Consider the following 24,443-nt stretch of genomic DNA (forward strand, 5'->3'; position numbering starts at 1 on the left):
CCTCGTGATGTCTTGTTTGTGCTAAAACAAAGGGTGTGTTTGATTTCTGCTGCATTATGCAAGACTCTGGCAATTCAAAAACCAGCTGTCTCTTTATTGCCCTCTGGTGGACAGGAAAAAGTACCTCACCTTGAGGGAATCGGGACACTCGAAAATAAAAAAAGAAAAGATCCTTTACAAATGGAAAATATCAAAATACACTGCCCACGTGGCTATCAAAAAACAGAGTATATACAATGGAAATATAGCCGATGCTACCCTGCAGTCAGAGAACAAGCGTACAAAAAACTGAAAGCTCATACGTGATCATCTATACTTTGTCTCTCGCATTCACACACTCACACATACATGCATTCGCTCTCTAAGCGTACATACACACTCGTAACAAAGCGCACATCTGCTTACAAACCCGCTGTTTCCCACCCTGCCCAAAGTCAAATGTTGAACCCGGTATCCTCCCATCTGAAACTTGTCTCCTGATTGGCTGGGAGTGACGAGCCACTCCCTCCTCAACTGTCTTTCTCTAAAGCCGCTGCAGCCAGAGTGACTGTGGTGACGGGTTGGCCTGTGGCGGTGGCCAGCGTGACTGTGTTGACGGGTTGACCGAGGCCGTGAAGCTGCACCCGGGCGAGTTTCTTCTGTTCGCACTCTGTCACCAGGCTGTTGAGTTCTGCCGCGCTGTATCCGATCAGAGTCCTCAGGTCACACACAAACTTGTAGACAAAGCGCTTGCCTTGGACTTTGCTGATCATGTCTCCGTCATAGTAGTACCTGTTTAGGGGAGGCAAGATTGATGCATAGAGTTAGTGTTCTCATTCAGGTGTAAAAATTACTCCCACCTAAAATTAAGTTTTTAAATATACTTTTATATTACAGTTATTTCACAATCAATCTTTACATTAATGTAGAAACAACAAATCATGTCTCTAGGAAATTGTTCTTTTTTTCCTAACATTTAACCATTGACTATAGCCATTCAACATTACAGTATAATTGAGAGCTACTGCTTTTAACATTTATTAGACATAAAAACGAACAACTTTTAATTTAAACAAACTTCTTCGCATAAACCCATTGTAATGAATGTCATACACTACCAGTTAAAAGTTTTTAAAAAGTAAGATTTTGTTTCTGCTTAACAAGTCTGCATTTATTTGATCCAAAGTACAGCAAAAACATATTTTTGATGTAATATAACTATTTTCATTTATCACATATTTGAAAATATTTTAATATGTAATTTATTCCTGTGACTTGAAAGCTTTTTAGCATCACTGCCCCAGACACATGAACCTTCAGAAATCATTCTAATATTCTGATTTGCTGCTTAAAAAACATTCATTCATTATTATTATTATTATGTTGAAAACAGCAGTTGAATTTTGTCAGGTTTCTGAACAATAGAAAGTTCAGAAGAACAACATTTGTCTGAAATAGAAATCTTTTGTAACATTATGTCTTTATCGTCACTTTTGATCAATTTAAAGCATCCTTGCTACATAAAAGTATTTATTTCTATCATTTCTTTCCCCAAAATATTATACTGACTCCAAGCTTTTGAATGGTACAGTGTATAGTGTTACAAAAGCCTTTTCTTTCAGATAATTGCTGATCTTTATATTCTTCAAAGAATCCTGAAAAAAAGTACTCAAATGTTTTAAATATTGATGATAATAATACTAATAAGAAATTTTTCTTCAACAGCAAATCAGCATATTAGAATGATTTCTGAAGAATAATGTGACACTGAAGTCTGGAGTAATGATGCTGAAAATTCAGCTTTGATCACAGGAATAAATTACATTTTAAAATATATTCAAATAGAAAACTGTTATTTTAAATAGTAAAACTATTTCAAAATTGTACTGCTTTTGCTGTACTTTGGATCAAATAAATGCAGGCTTGGTGAGCAGAAGAGACTTCTTTAATCCTACTGTTCAAAACTTTTGACTGGTAGTGTATTTTGCTTCAGTAGGAAATAAAACACTAGGAAATTAAACACTAACGGATTCATTTAACATTCAGTACAGACCAAAAGTTTGGACACACCTCATTCAAAGAGTTTTCTTTATTTTCATGACTATGAAAATTGTAGATTCACACTGAAGGCATCAAAACTATAAATGAAAACATTTGGAATTATATTTAATTCTATATATACTATATATATACTATATATACTTCTGCACAACACAACTGATGGTCCCAACCCCATTTATAAGGCAAGAAATCCCACTTATTAAACCTGCCAGGGCACACCTGTGAAGTGAAAACCATTTCAGGTGACTACCTCTTGAAGCTCATCTAGAGAATGCCAAAAGTGTGCAAAGCAGTAATCAAAGCAAAAGGTGGCTACTTTGAAGAACCTAGAATATGACATATTTTCAGTTGTTTCACACTTTTTTGTTATGTATATAATTCCACATGTGTTAATTCATAGTTTTGATGCCTTCAGTGTGAATCTACAATTTTCATAGTCATAAAAATAAAGAAAACTTTGGTTCAAAGGTGTGTCCAAACCTTTGGTCTGTACTGCATATAAATCCTTAAAGCTACAAAAGCTGTTGATTTCCTCTGTTTTATTTTATCCTTTGATTTACAGACATCACAGCAGCTGGGTTGTTAGGTTATTTGGCTGCTATTACTTCCTATTAGGGCTAGGGCTGTGCAATATATCGAACGATATTGTGAGGCGCGCATTCGATATTTAGCGCGATATGGCGTAGCTTGTCAGAGATTTACGTCTCTGTGTATCAATTGCCGCTCCAGCGGAACCTGAGCGGAACGCACGTGATGGAGATTTATTACTAATCAAAGCACCGGCTTCATTGACTAAACGCGCCTCACAATATCGTTCGATATATTGCACAGCCCTAATTAGGGCTGTCAAAAAAAAAAAAATCGAATTTCGAATTTTAAATGAAAACCTACATTCGAATGCAAAAACATTGCATTTGAATTTTGGGTGTGCTTTAAGGAGGCAGCCTTATCAGTGGGGTACAAGATGCGAGGACAATGTAATTGTCTTGCATTATAATGTTTTTATTAGCCTATCCAACTGAAGCCACTAGATGAGGTGCTGCTGCGTTGTTCATTAAAAATATTGCGGAAAAAGAGAACATCAATGCAGAGAAAATCTTGTTTACGTCAAAACTGAAACTAAGCTGTTCACACAGAAGGAATTATTTCGCACATTTTCTAGAGGGACATCTATCACCGTTGCACTTGCATCTCGCACAAGAGAAGCATGTGTAGAAAGCCATGTAAAATAATGCAAGTTAACGTCATTTTCTCCCCCATCCACTGCATCTCATGTTTTTAAATAAAAAAAGTACTCTGTGTGATTGGCTTTCGGTCCTTTGTAATAAACTCATACATAGATACATACATACATAAAGCTGTTTTGTTTATAGTTGTTTAAGCAACTTAATTAATTAAAATTGATGTATAAACATTATGTACTTTTTTCACGCTATTGAATAAATCTGCATTAGTAACATTTTGCTTGATGCACCCTCTTATGGCCTCAGGAGATTAGCCAAAAGTGTCTGATGTGCGACTAAATAAATGCAATTCTTGTCAAGAAAACAGACAGAAGCAGCAGCTGTGAGTAGGGGTGGCCAACTAATAGCTCAGTCCCTACGTTAAATATTTTTAACGCTGTTAAACTGGAAAAAATTAATCACCCGCGTTAACATGATAGTTTTGACAGCACTAATTTATATGTAACACTGAAAAATCGAATTATTCCTGATTGCTAGCTGCATCCCTCCAAAAGCACCTAAACTAGAGAGGGGAAATGATGCAGTCGTACCTGAGAGCTCTGCTTAGCTTCTCGTAGTTCATGGTTGGTTTGTTCTTGCGCTGGCCCCATTTCTGAGCTACCAGCTCAGGCTGATTGAGTTTGAACTCGCCCTCCTCTCCCACCCAGGAAATGCAGTCCCGAGAGTCCTTATCTGTCAGCAGCTCCAGGAGAAACTGCCATAGCTGAATCTGACCGTTATTACCTGAGTGGACAGACAACAAAATCATAATCAGATCTACAAGCATTTATTACAGTGTTGCTTATTGCTGTTTTTCTTAGTAGGAGACTTTGGTGGGTTAGTACGTTTTTTAAATGTATGCTTAAGGCTGCATTTATTTGATAAAAAATGCAGTAAAACTGTGAAATATAAAAATTTTAAATAAATGTTTTCTATTTTAATATACTTTACCATCTATTTTTTTAATGTCACAGCAAAGCTGAATTTTCAGCAGCCGTTAGTCTTCAGTTCCATATGATATTTCAGAAATCATTCTAATATGCTAATTTGGTGCTCAATTTTTATTTTTTTATTTTTTTATTTTTTAATCAATGTTGAAAACACCTGTGCAACTCATTCTGTGATATATATTTTTCAGGATTCTCTGAGGGAAACTCCTGAATTAAAATTTCCTGGTAATTTACTCACCCCATTTCATGCAAAATGTTCTTGTTCTTCCTTCTTCAGTCAAAAAGAAATTGAAGAAAACATTCCAGATTTTTTTAATGGTGGCCAACAGGTTAAAGGTTTAAACTGCAGTTTCAAAAGGCTCTAAACAATCCCAGCTGAGAAATAAGTTTCTTACGTAGCGAAACAATCTGCCATTTTCTAGAAAAAATACAAATTTATATACTTTTTAACCACAAATGCTGTATGTTGTAAACACTGGGTCGGTCCTTCACCTGTCACGTGTGACCTTCACAACTTGACTACAAGATGCATGAAGTCATAGACACAGAGTTAGTGTAAGACGAGCATTTGTGGTTAAAAAGTAAACATATTTTTTTTGTAGAAAATGATCAATCGTTTCACTAAATAAGATCTAGATAACTAGATAAGAATTCTTTGGCTAGGATCATGTAGAACCATTTGAAGCTGCACTGAAACTACAATTTGGACCTTCAAGCCACTGATTCCCATTGAATTCCACTATATGGAGAAAAATCCTAGAATGTTTTCCTCAAAAACCTTCATTTCTTTTTAACTGAAGAAAAGAAACTAAGTACATTTACAATGACATGGGGGTGAGTAATTCTAATTCTGGTGTGAACTAATCCTTCAATAGAACAACATTTATTTGAAATACAATTTTGTTTCATATATATTGTTAAAGTTATTACTGTCACTTTTGGTCAATTTAATTTACTGGCCCCATACTTTAGAACAGTAATTTAAAATTTAAAAAAAATGAATTACTGATATCATTATCATCATCATTATTACTACATGATATAACCAAATATATTGCAAATAAATAAATGCAATTTATACAGAAAATTAAATGTATTTGCATGCATTTATCTCAAATAAACGTGATCACATTTATAATAACCTTAGCTTATGTATAGAAATATCTGTTGGATTTGTTTGTATGTACCTGTGCGGTTGCCAGGGGAGCTGCGCTCCTCTCCTGAGATTCGGGGGGCTCGGGGTGTTTTGTTGTGCTTCATCACCTTAATGGCTGTGGGTGTGGCCTGCTGCACAGGGGCAGGAATGATCTGCACAGCTGGTGAATATCAAGAAACTGTGTTACGCAGAAGACTAACACATGCTCCTTTCATTGAAAAGCTTAAGTGTTGCCTAGAGACACAAACTGCCCTTCAAGCAAGTCATGTGCAGGTTATATATGAAGTGTTATTCAAGAAGGTAGTCAAAAGGTGCTTTTGTTGATAAAACTGAGCAAAAGCAACTGTACTGATACTCACGTTGATCAATGGTGACTGTTGCTTCCTGACCCTGATCCTGACTCGCAAGTACATCTGCACAGAGCATTAGAGAGATTAAAAACAAACTCAAAATATTGTAATAGAGAAGGTTTTGTGGGAGAACACACACCCCACGCACGCTTTCCTTTGCAAAACTTACACTTGCGTAGAAGCTCCAGGTGGCTCCACAGGATCTCTCCGCTGGGAACTCTCTGAAGGAACTCCTCCTGGTTAAAACCGCAGAGCTGGCGGCCGGGAATGTGAATGCCACCCACCTCCATTTCCTCAATGCCGAACTCCTTCATAACCCAAACTGCCCAGTGAATCACCTGATCTGCTGTCCACTGCACCGGATCTGGCAGACAAACACACAAAGCTCATTAAATCATACTGCTATCTGATCTGATAATGCAGAGGTGAAACCAAGTCATTGTTTTGCAAGTCACAAGTAAGTCTCGAGTCTTTGCATTCAAGTCTCACGTCAAGTCCCAAGTCAAGACAGACAAGTCCCAAAAAATTATGTTTGAAAGGTTTAGCAAATTATTAGGCTACTGCTGTTTCAATATACATCGGCATTTCTTCTTATTATTATTATAAGTGGTTTATAGTGATTACGTGACATTAAATAAAAACAATACAAGCGTTCACTTTGTGAGTCCCTCTCTGGCTCAATGTCAAAATCTGCGCTAATCATACCAATGTGATCATACGCTTCAGTAAGCAGCCTATACTGATCAGTTTTTTTTTTTGTAAAGGTGGGCCATAAAGACTTGCCAAGTCACAGGGTTCAAGTCCAAGTCAAGTCTCGAGTCATTGCTGTCAAAGTCTAAGTCGAGTCACAAGTCTTTTTTGATTATGTCAAGTCAAGTCACAAGTCATCAAATTTGGGACTCAAGTCTGAGTCAAGTCTCAAGTCATGCGACTCGATTCCACAACTCTAAAAATGTACTGCAGCATTTACCAAACTGAATAGTATTATATTACATTTACATTTAGTCATTTAGCAGATTTATCCAAAGTGACTTACAAATGAGGACAATAGAAGCAATCAAAACCAACAAAAGAGCAATAACATAAAATGATTTACTATAAAAAATATCAGGTGTAATTGATATGAATTCTATCATTATAATTACATTTAATAAATTAAATAATTAATTTCAAAACTGCATTGTCATTTCAGACTTTATGATGTATGAAATTATTTAAATGCTGTTAAATAAATGCTGTTCTTTTGAATTTGTATTCATCAAAAAATCCTGAAAAAAAACATGATTTCCACAAAAATATTTTTACCTGGATAATAAGAAATGTTTCTTGAGCACCAAATCAGCATATTAGAATGATTTCTGAAATATCATGCGAGATGCGACACTAAAGAATGGAGTAATGGCTGCTGAAAATTGCAGTGCTCAAATCAATGCAGCACTGGTGTGCTTTAAAATGAATAATTAAATAAAATAAAAACCTTACCAACCCAAATTTCTGAACAGTTGTGTATGTGTAATAATAGAGTAGTCATTAGGGGCTTTTGCACCAGAGGAACCTATTCATAGTTCCTGAAACTACTGACAAAAATACCCTTTTTTTTTGGCATGCTCACACCGCAGGAACTACAAACAAATTTATTTCAAGGAACTCTGTTTGGGGGAACTAAATTAGCTTACACTTCAGAGTAGGACCAAACGCATACAAAACACTGACTACCCAGTATTTTTAAAATGCTGTGCAAAAATATTTACTCCACGAACATAGAAAACAGCGATAATAACAGCATTTAGCTACCTGTTGTTCTGTTCTTTTCTCAGCCTTAATTAAACGTAACACTGCAAGTTGTCATAGGAGATCTAGTCAGATTTTTGTGCTCTTTTAATTTGCATTAATTGTGTGTTTACATTCCATCTCCATTATCACGAAACCCACGTCACACAACAAAAACAATTCCGATCACGGCGTCCTCCATTTACCAGTTGTGGACATTTGCAAATGCCGGGAATAAAGACGTCGCTGTCCGCCGCTTCAGAGTTCCTGCTGCCGGTGTGTATACAACCAAGAAAATGGCCCGAGGGGGAAATTGGTTCTCTAAGAACTACCATATGCTGGTTAGTTCCTAGAACTGAGTTCTTTAGAACTACGCGGTGCGAAAGCGCCTAATACTTGTGCGTAGACCCTTTTACAATATCCATAAAATATTTAGATTTAACTCTGAAACATGTTAACATCAATGGAATACTCACCATAGGGAATGTTCAGTCGAACCTGCTCCTTGCGGTACCCTTCCAATGCGGCCGCCCAGCGGGTCACCTGCTCTGAAGTCTCATCAGGAATTGCGGCTCGCTCCACTGCAATCACGTGTCCATCCTCCACCAGATGGGCTTCCTCACCAGCAGCCGCATCTGGATCGATCACCACCTCCACAGTCTCTACTGGTTTCACAATCTCCAGAATATTCAATTTCTCTTCACCTAAAACAGACCACAAACCCACAAGCAAGTTAAGTTGATGTTCATGTTTTATTATTGCTGTAAATGGTTAACATTTTTAATGAAGCTCTATCTTAGAATTTAATTAAAATGAACATATAAAGTAAACTATATCTTATGTAACTGGTGATCTAATTTCCAATATTTTCTATTCCACTTAGTTAGTTTAAGTGTGATTATGTTCTGAAAGGGCAAATACTCATGTAGTCTCTCAATTACTATGAGCTCATAAAAGCTGCATGTGTAATTATAAAAGAATTAGCTAAGTGCCATTTAAAACACAGCACGTCACCCCGCAGGACATTCAACTACCCAAATATTTTTATTTGTCTGAAGGGCATGTTGACAAGTTGAGATTTGTCCAACAGCAATATGAGGAGATCATTGTAAACTGTTACCCTGTTTTGTGACGATCTGCACGCTGAGCTGTACTGTGCCATCTGTCTTCACTCCTTGATCGAACAGGCTGTGATCAGGATGTAACTACAGGAGAAAAGGAGCAGAGAGCTTAGCCCATTAACACAATGAATGCACTCAAATAATATTAGATTAATATTGAAGAACATACTAGGATATCCTGCAGACAAATATCATATCCATCCAGCGGGACCTGAAGACGAGGCTCCAGTAACTTCTTCAGGTTACCGATCGGCTCATTGATGTCAATGTCTTGGGTAATCAGTTCAGCCGCTGTGATGGTTTGCTCCTCGATCCTGACATTTGGTGACATGAAACAGATCATTTCACAGGCACAAGACACACATTCCACAATGAGATGATTCCTCTACACATCAAACAGAGAAAGTAAAAAAGGAAGAGAAAGACGGAAAAAGCATTTACCCTTCCTCTAGGCACTCCTGTTTCTCCCGTCCATCTATCTCAATTTCAATCATCTCCTCTGTCTCACTTTTTGACATCCCTTCAACTCCTTGTCTAACTATAAAGCAAATTCATTAAAAAAAATTTGCAGTTAATCACAAGAAAGTGTGTAAATATTATCAGTAACACTTTACAATAAGGTATCATTTGTTAACATTGGTTAAAACATTAACAATGAGCATTCGTTACATTTGAATTTTTGCAGCATTTGTTAATATTTGTGACACTGGACCACAAAACCAGCCGTAAGGGTAAATGTTTTGACCCTTTCATTGAAGTATGGTTTGTTATAATAGGACAATATTTGGCAACTATTACAACTATTAATAAGAAATTAAGTTTTGATATATTCATGGTAGGAAATTTACATAATATCTTAATGGAACATATTTACTTATTATCCTAATGTTTTTTGGCATTTAAGAAAAATAGATCATTTTGACCCACACAATGTATTTTTGGTTATTGCTACAAATATACCTGTGCTACTTAGGACTGGGTTTGTGGTCCAGGGTCACATTTGTTAATGTTAATTTATATAAACACAACTGTTTATTGTTTGTACATGTTCACAAGGCATTTACAGATATGATTTTTAAAACGTATTAGCACATGCTGAACAGTAAGTAAGATGAATAAATGCTGTAGAAGTGTTGTTCATTGTTAGTTCACGGTAACTAATGTTAACAAATAACACATTGTTGTAAAGTGTTACCTACTTATATGTATATGCTTAAAAAGAAAATTTGAAATATTTAATTGTACATTATTTTTAGCATTTTAATAAACACAAAGTCATACAAAACACATAAATGTGACTGAAAGTCACTAAACTGTCAGGTTAACGCACTCTGTCTCTGAAGTCCAATAAACTCTAACGCAACACCGAGGCTTTGCTTTAGTACAGGCCCACCATGGCATTTTCCCTACTTTAGCACTCTTATTAAACACAGGAGGCGCACTTATTGATTAACTATGCAATCCATTTGGTCATCCGTTTATTTTTTTTAGCGTGTGGATTTAAACGCAATATTTTATTAATATAATTTCCACCAGCCACTGGGTGGGAAGACGACGCGCGAATCGATACAAACGCAGTTGCCATGTTGGAGTGCTTTTGGGTTTCGTAATATAACCGCAAATTTGAGCGTAAAAGACGACTTTTTAAAACTTCTGAAACTTTCAGGGGTAGCTACACATCAAGACTTTTGATTCTGGAAAGTTAAAACGGAAATGGAAGAAACGGAAACAAAACAAGAGAAGGGCAGATGTAAAAGCAGCCGGAAATCCTGGCCGAAGTCACGGCGGCTGACAGACTTCCGAAAACAGCCGTGCGACTGAAGAAACGGACGGAAACATCACGGTGTTTAATTATGCGCTTCGTGCGGAATATAATGTCTACGGCAGGTACAATCACGGATGGAATATGTATGTATACCTGGCCTCTTTGTTAGCTGCTTAGCTTATGCTGACGAAAGACAGAGAGACACGCCTGGTTGAACTGAATATCTGCTTGCGCGGACAGCTTGCGCTAACTTTTACGAAAAGTCGTGCGTTTGTTTTTCACGACGGACTTATACGCGTCGACGACACATTTCGATGAAAACAGCTATGCTCTTAATTCTACAGAATAAAATTTACAAATATGTTCACCTACTGCTTCTCGGATGTGAGAGGGCTGGGTTATTGTCGATTCTGTTAGCACTTCAGCTAGCACTGTTTCCCCTCAGGATGCTAACAGTTAGCTCCCGCAGAAAGCGGGAAAACTGACACGCTTATAACCTCACACATATGTAGCTTACTCGTTTTTGTCTGCATGTATTTCTGATAAGTTAGTTTCGCAGCCAAACGTACCTTTTATCCCGTTCAGTAAGTGCTGTGTTGGAGTTTTGCGCACTAAAGCTGGGTGTCAGGCTATAGTTTAGTGTGTGTGCTAATAAGTTGAGTGAATGTTCATGCTGGTTTTTGGTCAACATTGCATTGGGGGCGGGGATGAGCAGGAGGCCTTGCTGCCCATTGACAGCAACATGTACTCCCCACTCTGCACTTTTTATCCATATACTATAATATACATGAGTATCTATTTGGATATTTGTGCCAAATAATAGCCAGCAGCAGATAACAGAAGGTGTTTTTAACAGTGAACTAAATGTGAAAATCAAAGCATTATTAGACTTTTATGTACATACATATTTATGTGTACATTACTTTGTTTTTATTTGTATTTTCATGTTTATTCTCTTGTGTTTTGTGTATGTATTTACCCCAAAGCACATGGAAACAACAACAAATAAAGCACATTTTATTCTAAAGAGGTTTGGATTTTTCCTGCTGATGGACATGACACTGCTGTGACTCTTGTAGTCATTTCTTCCCGCATTATGGACATTTTAGGTTTAAAGAAATGGATGTGACCATTAACTGTCTTGAAGCCAATGAATAAATAAACTTCATAAATCAAACTTCCTTAACACTGAAAGTACAGTTGAAGTCAAAAGTTTACATACACCTTGCAGAATCTGCAAAATGTAATTTCTTTTTAGCAAAATGTTAAAAAGAAATTACGTTATGTTATTTTTATTTAGTACTGACCTAAATAATATATTTCACATAAAATATATTTCATATAAAAGATGTCCCTTGTTAAACTGCCCACTGTTCTTCAGAAAAATATTTTGGGAAACATGTAAATAGCTTCTGAAGGGCAGTACTTAAAGGGCAGTAAAAAAAATAATAATATTTAGGCAAAATAAAAAAATGTACACATCCTCACTCCATTCAAAAGCTTACACCCCTGGCTCTCAATGCATTGTTTTTTTTCATTCCGGAGCATCAGTGAGCATTTGAACCTTCTGTAATAGTTGCATATGAGTCCTCAGTGAGAAAAGATGGATCTCAAAATCATACAGTCATTTTTGGAAGGGGTTCAAATACATAAAAATTCTGAAGAACCAAAAGAAACCAAAAAAAAAAAAACAAATAACTGTTCAGGACAAACAAGGAACTCATGCACAACTATCACTAAACAAAAAAAAAAAACAGCTGTGGATCATCCAGGTAACAACACATTAACAAGAATCAAGTGTATGCAAACTTTTGAAAAAGGTCATTTTTATAAATTCAACTATTATTTTCTTGCAGATTCTGCAAGGTGTATGTAAACTTTTGACTACGTTTTAACCTGTATAAGAAGAGGAATAAATATTGCAGCAGAGCAAGAATTTTTTATTTACTTTATTTTACAAATCACTTAATATAACAAAATACCAAAACAACGTTTTTTGTGACACTGTTGGTTGATTTGAGCTACTCCATCAGCTAAATAAGCTCAGACACATTGTTTAACTCATAGAAAATGTTAAAGGGATCATTTTGTCATCATTTACACACCCTTATGTCATTCTATACCTGTTTAGCTTTGTGTCTTCTGTGGAACAAGATATTTTCCGTTTTTTTGTGACCCTTATCGATGGAAGCCAATTCTTCAGAATATCTTCTTTTATGAGTCACAGAAGAAAGTAAGTCATATACAGGTTGGCAAGGACATGCGGGTGAGTAAATTAATGAACATCAGATCTTTTTGGGTGAACTATTCTTTTAATAAACATTGAGAAATACCTATCATTTAACAACAGACAATACTTCTGAATGAAACATGTAGAAACAAGTCAAGGTGTTTGTGATTAATGTCTACTAAACATTGATTGTATGATGATTAATAGACATTACAGACATCCTGAGACACACCAAGCTTGTTTCCGCTCAAATTAAGTGGACCATCACATCTGTAGTTGGGCCTCTATGCTCAGTGGCTTGATGATTGAAACCACTGCCTGAACCTGAGTAGGACAAATCTAGTATGAAATAGTGCAACATTTACAATATCTACAGTTGAGGTCAAAAGTTTACATACACCTTGCAGAATCTGCAAAATAAGAGGGATCATACAAGATGCAAGTTATTTTTTTTATTTAGTACTGATCTAAATAAGAATAAGAATAGTTGAATTTGTGTTGTTACCTGAATGATTCACAGCTTTTTTTAGTGATAGTAGTTCATGAGTCCCTTGTTTGTCCTGAACAGTTACACTTCCTGCTGTTCTTTAGAAAAATCCTTCAGGTCCCACAAATTCTTAGGTTTTTCAGCATTTTGTGTATTTGAACCCTTTCCAACAATGACTATATGATTTTGAGATCCATTTTTTCACACTAAGGACAACTGAGGGACTCATAATCAATTATTACAAAAGATTTAAACACTCAGTGATACCTCAGAAGGAAACACAATTTTGAATTCTGTAGCTTCCGAAGGGTAGTACTAAATAAAAAAATAAAAAATTTAGGCAAAATAAGAAAAATGTACACACATTCATTCTGTTCAAAAGTTTACACCCCTGGCTCTTAATGCATCTTTTTTCCTTCCGGAGCATCAGTGAGTGTTTGAACCTTTTGTAATAGTTGCATATAAGTCCCTCAGTTGTCCACAGTGTGAAAAGATGGATCTTAAAATCATAAAGTCATTGTTGGAAAGGGTTCCAATACACAGAAATGCTGAAAAACCAAAAAATCTGTGGGACCTAAAGAACTTTTCTGAAGAACAATGGGCAGTTTAACTGTTCAGGACAAACAAGGCACTCATAAACAACTATCACTAAAAAACACACACAAAGCTGTGGATTATTTATGAAACAACACAGTATTAATCAGAAACAAGTGTGTGTAAACGTTTGAACTGGGTCATTTTTATACATTTTCTCTTGTGGACTATATGTAAACGTCTTTTATGTGAAATATCTTATTCATGTAAATACTAAATAAAAAATAACATGCATTTTGTAAGATCCCTCTTATTTTGTAATATTAGCATTTTGCAGATTCTGCAAGGTGTATGTAAACTTTTGACCTAAACTGTATAAACTCTAGTAGTTTGTGAGAAGTCAGATATGAGACAATTAAAATACCACACAGTATCTAAAAATAAACAAATACTCTTAAATTGAAAAATAAAAAGCTTTTTACAGTAGTACAAAAGAAACAACAGAGATTAACCATCATGTATGTCTGTTGTGAATTGTTCAGCAGTAATGGACCTCAACACCAGGGGGCGTGTTTTCTACTCTGATCAAAGCAAATTGTACATACACAAGTGCACTTGATTTAAGATATGGTTCTCTGGTCTTCGAGGTCAGTTCAATTAACTTCTTTTGGCACATCGCTGTCCACTCTTCACAGCACAAAGGACTGTGTATGTTTATAGCGTCTCGGCTGAGGAGAGAGATGAACAATGAGATGAAGACTAGCTATTATTCCAAACATAAATCTCTAATCTCTATCACTAGTAAGTTATCAATAGGAAACTTAAAGACTTACATCTGGAGGGTTATAGCTGGTCTTTGTTCTGCTGAAAAATAAAAAGAAATAACCTGTTTGTTTCTAATGCTCTGTTACGTATTATTCGAATAGGTTAAATACCGCATAAGGCTTACCTTTGTTTTGTCTCTCGTTTATTCTCTGTTGGTAAATTTGAGATTAATGTTAGAAGATAAAGACAAGACACATTTTAAATTTATTTAGAAAGTGTTTGAGTAAAGTGGTGCTCACTGCGGCAGCAACGACAGCACCCTCTTCTGCAGCACAGACAGATGGCCACACAGCAGGAGAGGAGCAACAGAAAGGCTCCTACTTCTATGGCTATAACTATTGTCATGTTCAGCTCAACTGCAACAGAGCATGTCAAACAGATATTCATTTACACTCTGTCCAATTATTACATTAGTCAAGGGTTTTGAGAAAAAAAAAATTCAGTTTTCCACTATCTCTCTGACCTTTTGAGCTCATGTTTTGTTTGGCATCTAAAAACTATGAGTAATGTGTTTTTGCCATGGTCAAAATGATCCCAAACAGAAATAACATTAGTAGAATACCATTCAAGTTCCTTATGCTCATCAAGGTTGCATTTATTTAATCAAAATACAGTAGAGACTATAATATTGTGAAATATTACAAGTTAATATGTCAAGAAACATCTTTGATTGTTATCAATGCTGAAAACAGCTATGCTACTTAATATTTTAAGGAAATGGTGATACATTTATGTAATGATGTCTAAACTCTCACTTTTGATCAAATTAATTCATCTTTACTTAATAAAAGTCACATTTCTAAAATGGAAAAGTCTACTTTGTGGTAAAACAGAGGAATTTGAATGAAAAAAATGTGTATTCTCATGAATGCACATCAAAGACTGACAGGGAAGAAAAGAAATTGCTGGATAAAGTCATTATTTTAGTTTTCTTTGTGCACAAAAAGTATTCTCAGCTTCATAAAATTAAGGTTGAACCACTGATGTCACATGGACTGTTTTAACCATGTCTTTACTACCTTTCTGGGCCTTGAACAGGGTAGTTGTGTTGCTGTCTATGCTGGATTTCATCAAAAACATCTTAATTTGTGTTTCGAAGATGAACAAAGGTCTTACAAGTTTGGAACAACATGAGTTTGAGTAATTAATGACAGAATTGTCATTTTTGGGTGAACTATCCCTTTAAGACTTTGAAGTAAATGCCCTCGTTGTACATTTTCATGTTACATTTAACTCTTTTACAGTATTAAGCAGTCCCTCCAGGATTTCACGATTTTTTTTTGTGATTTTTGCGATGAAAATTATAAATTTTGTGGTGGCAAGTCCTAGAAATTTGCGAAAAATTTTGCGATTAATTTAATTATTTAATTTATTTATTAATAATTAGGATATCACATTTACCATATTAGGTATTATGTTAGAGGCTCAATTATCATACATAACACAAATCAAACATAAAATTTGTTTATTCTGATACATTTGAACTTTTAAAATAACCTATGGGCAATATTCTTATGTGACCTTTGTAAACATTAACAGCAGGCAGGCCCGGATTGGCTAATCGGGAGGACCGGGAGAATTCCCGGTGGGCCGGTCCGTTTTTTTGGCCGCGAGGGCCGGTGTCCCTAGCTGCCTGCACTCACAGCAGTCGCCATGGGCGGACTGTCCATCGGGAGAATTTTTTGGCCCGCTACCCTCCAATTTTTATTATTATTATTTAATATTGTTGTTGTTATTGTTTTTGTTGCCGGCCTAATGTACTAAAGTGGTTATTTCGGAATTAGCCATTCAATAATAAAACTCTAATAAATTATAAATCGGTTAGTCTTGACTGGCACGCGTTTTGTCTCGCGCGCGCTCCGCGCATCCGCGCGTCCGCCGTCCGCCAAAACGACGCGAGACTGAAGTAGAAGTGCCCAGGTGGAGCAGAGAGACAAATCTGTCCTGTTTAGGACCTAAAGTGCAGGTCAGTTACATCTGTAAACAGACTATTGTAGTTTTGTCTTTGTTTACTTAAGTATTGAACAGCTAACAAATGTTAATCTATAAAAATATCGTTTTAAAACAGGTTTAGGGAGCTACCCTTATACAAAATTAACTGTGATTTTACAAAACATGTTTACTATAGTTATACAATAATTATAGAATATACAATGGTTTTGCTACACTATAGTTTCACCATGGTATAAAATTCTGATTATACTAATGGGAATCAATCCTAAAAAAAAAACAAACAAAAAAACATGGTTACTATGTTTACCATAGGCTCAATAATATCATGGTTAATTTTCCTTAGGGCCAAACATGACCCATTATAATGCAAAACATGTTTAGTTTTAAGATTTTTTAATAAAGATATATTCAAGATGTAGCTAATTGTTGTTGTTTTAATTTTAACATTACGACAATAACACATGGTCCTAATGTAGTGGCCCTCTTTTTTCTGTTGCCCTTTTCTCAATCAAATGTTTTAGTACTAATCATAAATTATATATAATTTTGAAAGCTTAGAAGCTCAAGAACCATCCTGGTGGCTGTCTCCTCCCCCTTAGCAGCAATGTCAAGTGTCATTTTACAAAATCACAATTTTTTACAATCTTGACAAAAACATGTCTTTAAAAAGGTCTCAGTATTTCTGCAATAATCTGCTGATTGTCTTCTTTAAAAAAGACCAACCTTAGATCTGTACTGTATAGCTGGTTGTAAAGGTGGAGATGTGTTTATGAAAAAAGTGACAGATACAAGAAAATTAGTTAAAAAAGTAAACACACATGAGAGACAGAGAGATTAAAAGAGATTAAAAGGCAAATTGGAAGTTCATGAGATAGCATTTAATTATTTTACCCAGTTGATTTCAACTTTTCTTTATGTGATGATGAAAAATATTGTTGTCCAGGGTTTCAAATTTTGGTGTAGGATGGCCTGGATAAGTGTGAGATTTCCCGGCCTGAAATTTTGTCCCAGTCCGCCCCTGGTTAACGTCAAGCTAGTTAGGAGCAGTGCAAAACAACGATGTCTGCAAATACTTGCTCTATTCTTTATTTGTGTTTAAGGGCTGGATATCTGTGAACAATTTTGCACAGAATATATATTCAGATATTGCAGAAAAGGACATTGTGATGTTTAAAAGAATAGTGTTGGAGATTTACCCTTTAATGTTCTCATTTATGAAAAATATTTGAACTTATAAAGCAGCTGTTTACTTAAAAAAAAGACATGATAGTGTAATTAGAAAGTTTAATACATTTTATTTTAATCTTTATTTTATACATATAGCTTAATATATATTTGTATTTATTTGATATTTTTTAATTTCAAGGTTTGGATATTTATGAGCACTAATTCTAACAGAAAAAAGATACTGATACTGTTAAACATTACATTGTGTTAACTGTTCAAATAAATCTTCACTGTGAAGCAACACTTAGGCTACTGTATTTCCACTGAATTGGAAATGACGTCATTTTAATATAGTCAGTCGTGAACTAAAGTGGGCCGGTCTAAGGCTTGAAACTCCAGGGCTGAAAAGGAGTCCCACTCCGGCCCTGACAGCAGGTGTAGAAATTCATACTGTACATAGCCTACTTCATTTCAGTCGCATCTCAGGTGCTTTTTACATTTTGGTAGCCCAAAAATTAATTGAACTAGCCCAAATAAAAAAGCTTTTTAATTTTTTTTTTTTAAATATAGAAATTCAAACAGGAGTCTAAATGTCAATCAAATATGTTTTCAATACACAAATATAAACAAATATCAAGGAAGAAATTTTATTTCACTCTTTAGTGTATCTGCATAATTTTTTAATATAAATTTAAAGCAATGTATGATCCTTTTTAAGAGTTGCACAAGTAAAATGAACAGAATGAGTGGGGTTGGACAATGTAAGGTAGAATTTTAGGTCATAAAATTACATGATTTATAATTCAGATACAGATTCACACAAAAACAATATCTTATACAATGGCATTTCAGCCTTTATACCATTAAAAGGGATAAATCAAGTATATAATTTATCATATTTAAAACAAATTACTGTCTTAATTGTTTAGATTTTTTAGAAGGCACATTAAAAACCCTATGTGTTTGCTGCATAAAAACAAACAGCTAAAAAATGTATTGGAAAAAATTCTAAAAAATTAAAATTAAAAATTCTGTCACAAGGGGGCGCTTTAAGAGCGCTGAAATATTATCGTTTCCCTAGTAACGGCTGTATACAAATCAGCTTTAACGCTGTTTTATCAGCATGAAATGAAAATGACAACGACACGTTTCTGAGGACAGTCGGTTCTTCTCAGATACATTCATTTAAAGACATCAGTGCTGCGTTTTGACTTTGAAATGTGCAGGGCTCATATTTATTCAATGACATCATTGCCTTTAGAAGTTTTATCCAGCCCTATCGTGATTCGTCTTTCCGTCCCTAACTGACTTTTAAAATTATAATTAAGACTTTTCTTATACTATTTAACAAATTCAAAACTTTTATGGCGTTCCATTTGCAACAACAGAAGCCCTCTACTGTACGATAGCGGGTCGGCAGGCCAGTGAAACATTTTGGTAGCTCGACTGAAAAACACAATTGCCCCCGGGACATCGATCTTGCGAGCCCTGCAGACAGACAGCTCACAGACATCACGTGAGCAGCGTCTTTATCAACATGAGATATATATATATATATATATATATATCTTTTTATTATTGAAATATTTGAATAACCATTTTTTGCGGTTAAATGACAAATTATGCAGGATCGCAAAAAAATGCGACATTTTGTTGATTTTGCATTAAATTCAGCGATCGCAGAATCGCGAAAAACTGGAGGGACTGATTAAGGTAAAACTGATTTCTCATAATGTGGACCTTTTTCCAACTTACTTACATTCAGTAATCTTCATATGCTGGCCTGCACAACTTTTGGGTGCCCCCACCCCATTGTAGGCCTCACATCGATATTGACCCTCATCAGATTTTGACACTGCCTTGAACTTCTGTTCCAAAGCAAAGGAAAAGAAAGAGTCTATATAAATCATTCTTGCATGTCATGAATGTATTAAAACCCAAACAAACATAAGCAACATTTGTTAGCCATTAGGTTTTACAGTTTTACTTAATATTAATCAAAATGCAAGTTTGTCAGTGTGAAAAAAAAAATATTTTAGCACTACACCAACCAGAGTCCCTTTTTTGGGGTCCAGTGTGTAGTTGATTTCAGGGAGATTGCTGGTATGAAGTAGTTTGTTGTCTTTGTACCAGCTGTAGGTGGCAGCAGGAACACTCAGTTTGTCTTTACAGTGGAGTTCTGCTGAAAATCCTTTCATGACTGTTTCTGGGACCTCACATGACGGCGCATGAGGCGGCACTGTCCATGAAAGACAGAGAGTCGCATTACATGATCATATTGCTCGCTGATAGAAATGCTGTGTTTTATACTATTGTTGGTGCAACTGCACATGTAAATAATGAAAATAATTTAATTCCCACCAAGCACATTGAGGGTGACAGTGACCTCCCCCAACTTGATTTTGTCCTGACGGGCCGTGACTTCGCAATGATATGCTCCGGAGTCTTTCTGTGTGACACCACGGAGGGTCATCGTCGCCCCGTCGATGGATGCTCGGCCCTTAAATGGACCTGGTAATGGTAAAAGTCAGAACATTTTAAAGAAAAAAATATATTTCTTTCCCTCAAACTCTCAAAATTCTAACACCCAAAAGATTTTTGCATGGTAATGGATATGACAATGTTAATGTATTTGGTCTTGGTGGAATAGATCTGCTACACTGCTGAATTGCTGCTGCTGTTGGTTATTGCTGTTGTTAAAAATTATAAGCAAAGCAAGGAACTTACTACTGAAAAGGTAAATAAAACTACTACTAAAAAGGTAATTGCGACTTTTTATCTCCCAATTCTGATATAAATATCAATATCAGAAATAAACTTGCAATTCTGACTTCATAACAATTATGAGTTAGGTCATAATTGTGAGATACAAACTCACATTTGCAAGAATAAAAGTAGGAATTTTGAGTTTTTGTCTAGCAAATCTGACTTTATAACTGCGAGTATATATCACGCAATTCTGACTTTATAACTCACAATTGCGAGTTTAATATATCTTGAAATTTTGACTTTTTATCTCTCAATTGCAAGTTTATATCTCAATTCTGAGAAAAAAAGTCAGAATTGTGAGTTTTTAATTTGCAGTTCTGACTTAACTCACAATTGCGAGTTTATATCTTGAAATTTTGACTTTTTATCTCTCAGTTGCAAGTTTACATCTCAATTTTGAGAGACAAAAAGTCCGAATTTTGAGTTTTTATCTTGCAGTTCTGACTATAACTCACAATTACAAGTTTTTATCTTGCAATTCTGACTTTTTAACTCACAATTATGAGTTTATTGCTTGCAATTCCGACTTTATATCTAGCAGTTGCAAGTTTATATCTCAATTCTGAGAAAAAAAGTCAGAATTGTGAGTTTTTATCTGGCAATTCTGACTTTATAACTCAAAATTTGAGTTTATACCACGCAATTTAGACTTCATAATTCAGTGGCAATTTTGTATCTCGCAATTCTGACTTTATAACTCACAATTGCAAGTTCATATCTCAATTCTGAGAAAAAAGTGAGAAAAGAATTGTGAGATACAAACTTGCATTTGCAAGAATAAAAGTCAGAATTGCAAGTTTTTATCTTGCAATTCTGACTTTATAACTCAAAATTCGGAATTCTAAAAAAAAGTCAGAATTGCAAGTTTGTATCACACAATTATAAAAAAAAATTCAAACTGTGAGATAGTCGCAATAACCTTTTTACATCTTTTATTCAGTGGTGGAAACAGTGGCTTCTATACATACTGCTGCTGCACAAGTAGCATATATAATAACCCAAAGCAGATCTATGCAGGTGGAGCTGGGGAAGTGGAGGGCTTCAGAGTAACTCTGAAAGTGCACTGCAAAATGCTCTAGTCAGTGGATGCTAACCAGCCACTTAAATGTAAAGCAGCAAGCTCATTGGCTGCCTATCCAACATAAACCAATAAGCTTGTGCCAAGTATTTAACACTGTAAATATCATAAGTTTGTATTAAAAACCCATCAGCCTGTGCCATGTAGAGTTTCATGACAGAACTTGGCATGTAATGAAAGTACAAAACTAAAAAGTTGTTTACTGAAAGATGTTGTCAAGGTGCAATCAAATTTACTGATGATTGGCAAATTTTCGTGGACGAATCATTCAATTAAATAGAAATCCATGCAGTCTGGAATTTCGTGTTCACTTCTTGGTTTTAAAGTGACTTCTGTGTGAACTGTGCTTTATACATTGTTATATTATTTACACTGGACCTATTCTGACCTCAATTTTTTTTATCAAAATGTCACTAATTTGACACATCAAACAGAATGTAATTTACCAAAGTCATGTAAATGACACACAAAGCAACATACAAATCATATACATGATGGACATGATTATAATAAATATGGAAGTGGACAAAACAACAACCTACCTGTAAAATCCCCATCAAAATAAACATACGAAACATCTTTGCCTCTCTTTTTCCATTCAACACGGGGGGTTGTTTCTTTCTCTGTCTTGAATTCACAGGACAGGACAGCGTCTTTAGCGAAGAACAGACAGAAGTGTCAAATCAATAGGATCTGAAAGCTTTTATGTAACTTTTATGTAGCTGATTATCTGAAGACTAATAAACTTACTTGTGTTTTCATGTACCTCCACTTTGGCGTTGCTTGTCGTGACAGTAACAAGATCTGAGTTAGGAACTGAAGGACAGAGAATGCACAAATTAACACTTAAATGTTGTAACACACCACAAAAAAATCCCTCCCACAGCATTTTTATAATAGCAGACAAAAATACAACTGTCAATGAAAGACTATGGTGGAAATCATTATGTTTACCCCACAGAGTTTTTGATAAGAACAAACTGAAATTCTAAAAGCTTTAACTTAAGACAGAATGATTGTTTACATCAGATTGATATGTTAAGATTTTTTTTTTAATTATGCTTCTGACATTGCGTAATATTTAGGTAAATAAGAGGAATACAGTAAACAGATTTCAGAGTGAAAAAATTTGAGTTTCTCCTCAAATGCGAAACCAAACTAACACTCACTCCCCACTCTGATGGTGCCAGGAACAGGGATGTGTAGGAATTTAAGTAATGGATGGATGTTCTAACACAGTCTGGCTGTGTTTAGAGGGGGGTGGCAATCCAAACCAAGACTGATAACCTCCTCACACACTAAAAAACATGCAGTTCTGGGGAAAGTGAGGGAAAACACTTTCCTTTATCTGTGCAAGTCCTTCTCTATAGTCCACTGGATGGGTGTACAGTAGAAAAGAACTGTGTTTGAAATGAGACTAGAGCGATTAAGGCTGCAGAGGGTCTTTTAACCAGAGATACAAAGACCTACTGTGCTGCTGTAACTTAAAACCTCTTCAGCTGGACAAGGACTGGAGTTAAAATAACAGCCAACCCCACAAGGTATTTAACAACCCAAACTAGCACTTAGTGTCCTGAAACATGAAAGTTATCAGAATAAAATCGCTTTAGTCAAATGTAACATTTTAGAGATATATTTATCATAAAATGCATTCTTCTATATAAAATGACATAATCTGCAAAACTTCATTTAGTTTATAGATATTTGGATCTCTAGACTGGGTGGGATCAAGAATTTCTCATGGTATGCTGGGTAACCATAATCTCCATGATAATGACCAATACACATGGAGTTAGTCAAAGGGCATCAGTTGACATGAAAGGGTCCCTGCCACATCAGAGTGAAGTTCAGATCTGGACAACTTCTTCACGGACATTTTATCACCTTCAGGATCTCATGTGTTCAAATGCCCTTTGAGAAGTTTGTGTAAACACAGTTTTTAACAAGACCCCCACCCACCCTATCCAGACCCTCAAAGCATCAATCTCTCTTTGAAAACACACACACACAATCACACAGTAACTTGAATCAAATCTATTCACAAAGCTGATATTGGGAGACAATATTTTACACTTAATTATGTATTTTTTATTATAAAAATATTAACTATTTTTTATAATTATTTGAAATCATTTTTAAACAATAGCTATTTTCTCAGAGTTAGCAGCCAATTCTAATTCTCAACACATGGCAATTTAACACTTTAAAAAGTATTTAGGCTAATGTCGAGTGGAAATAAAATGAAAAGTATAATTCGTAACAGATATGCCTATATACATTTAAATTATTAATGAACTTTATTAACTGTATTTTTCAACTCACCCCTCAGAGTTTCATACCATTAAATTTAGAGAAAAATCTTTCTTTTAAAATGTCCTAAAGACAGACAAAATGAATTAAAGAGCGTCTGATGATGACAAATGCAATATTCATCAATATACTTACCGTAGAGCAGAATGAGAAGACCTGGGAAGGTTAGTATGTGCGCTGTGCTCATCTTCAAATTGTCCGGCTGGAGTCGCGTGGAGAGTCTGATGTGCTTCTTGCTCTTCGAAAGTTCTTCAAGATGGTTTGCGCGCTCTCGTCGGAACGCTGCGCGAGCACGGCACAGATGCTCTGTCTGAGACATGTGTCGATGATCTGTATATGCACGACGTTTGTATAACGACAAAAAGGCTTCTTACGGTATTTTCTGGAGGTAAGCGTGGTAACCACTTTTTTTTCCCGTATGTTACAGTAAATCATAAGTAAACACGCATTTCCCTAAAATAATACACTTTTCTTTCGCACGTCTTTCTGTATTCTATTTTATTTACTTTTTATGACAATGATGGATAACATTAATATTGTGCTATGCACTGTAAACATATTTGTCTATAACTTAAAATGTATGAAATGTTTTTATTAAAGTCAAAGGTATAATTTAATATGATTAAATCAACTTTACTATTGGGTTGCTACAATCAAACTCTACGGGTCAGACCAAGTTTTTAAAGGCATAGTTCACCCAAAAATAAAAATTGTC

The 24,443-nt window shown here is 35.3% G+C and overlaps 2 protein-coding genes across 4 annotated transcripts; both read right to left on the bottom strand.

Moving 5' to 3' along the window:
- Positions 1 to 73: 73 nt before the first annotated feature.
- Positions 74 to 11,383, bottom strand: gabpa (GA binding protein transcription factor subunit alpha). Of its 2 annotated transcripts, none has more exons than XM_073846088.1 (10): positions 10,945 to 11,383; positions 9,052 to 9,148; positions 8,780 to 8,924; positions 8,610 to 8,694; positions 7,966 to 8,193; positions 5,889 to 6,083; positions 5,729 to 5,782; positions 5,401 to 5,529; positions 3,815 to 4,007; positions 74 to 771 (listed from the first exon to the last, which is right to left on the bottom strand). In XM_073846088.1, the coding sequence occupies exons 2-10, from the start codon at positions 9,126 to 9,128 to the stop codon at positions 510 to 512; spliced, it is 1,368 nt and encodes a 455-aa protein (XP_073702189.1). In that variant the 5' UTR covers positions 9,129 to 9,148; positions 10,945 to 11,383; the 3' UTR covers positions 74 to 509. The 2 variants fall into 2 exon arrangements, with proteins under 2 accessions (XP_073702189.1, XP_073702190.1); XM_073846089.1 differs by lacking the exon at positions 10,945 to 11,383 and adding an exon at positions 9,941 to 10,252.
- Positions 11,384 to 12,364: 981 nt separating this feature from the next.
- Positions 12,365 to 23,952, bottom strand: jam2b (junctional adhesion molecule 2b). Of its 2 annotated transcripts, none has more exons than XM_073846064.1 (10): positions 23,864 to 23,952; positions 22,169 to 22,234; positions 21,961 to 22,071; positions 19,933 to 20,082; positions 19,623 to 19,810; positions 19,331 to 19,439; positions 14,691 to 14,807; positions 14,576 to 14,600; positions 14,460 to 14,487; positions 12,365 to 14,354 (listed from the first exon to the last, which is right to left on the bottom strand). In XM_073846064.1, exons 1-10 carry the CDS (start codon positions 23,913 to 23,915, stop codon positions 14,316 to 14,318), a joined length of 885 nt encoding a protein of 294 aa, XP_073702165.1. In that variant the 5' UTR covers positions 23,916 to 23,952; the 3' UTR covers positions 12,365 to 14,315. The 2 variants fall into 2 exon arrangements, with proteins under 2 accessions (XP_073702165.1, XP_073702164.1); XM_073846063.1 differs by having other exon boundaries at positions 14,460 to 14,490.
- Positions 23,953 to 24,443: the final 491 nt, after the last annotated feature.

This window comes from Garra rufa, chromosome 8 (genome assembly GCF_049309525.1).
Source record: "Garra rufa chromosome 8, GarRuf1.0, whole genome shotgun sequence".
Classification (NCBI taxonomy): domain Eukaryota; kingdom Metazoa; phylum Chordata; class Actinopteri; order Cypriniformes; family Cyprinidae; genus Garra; species Garra rufa.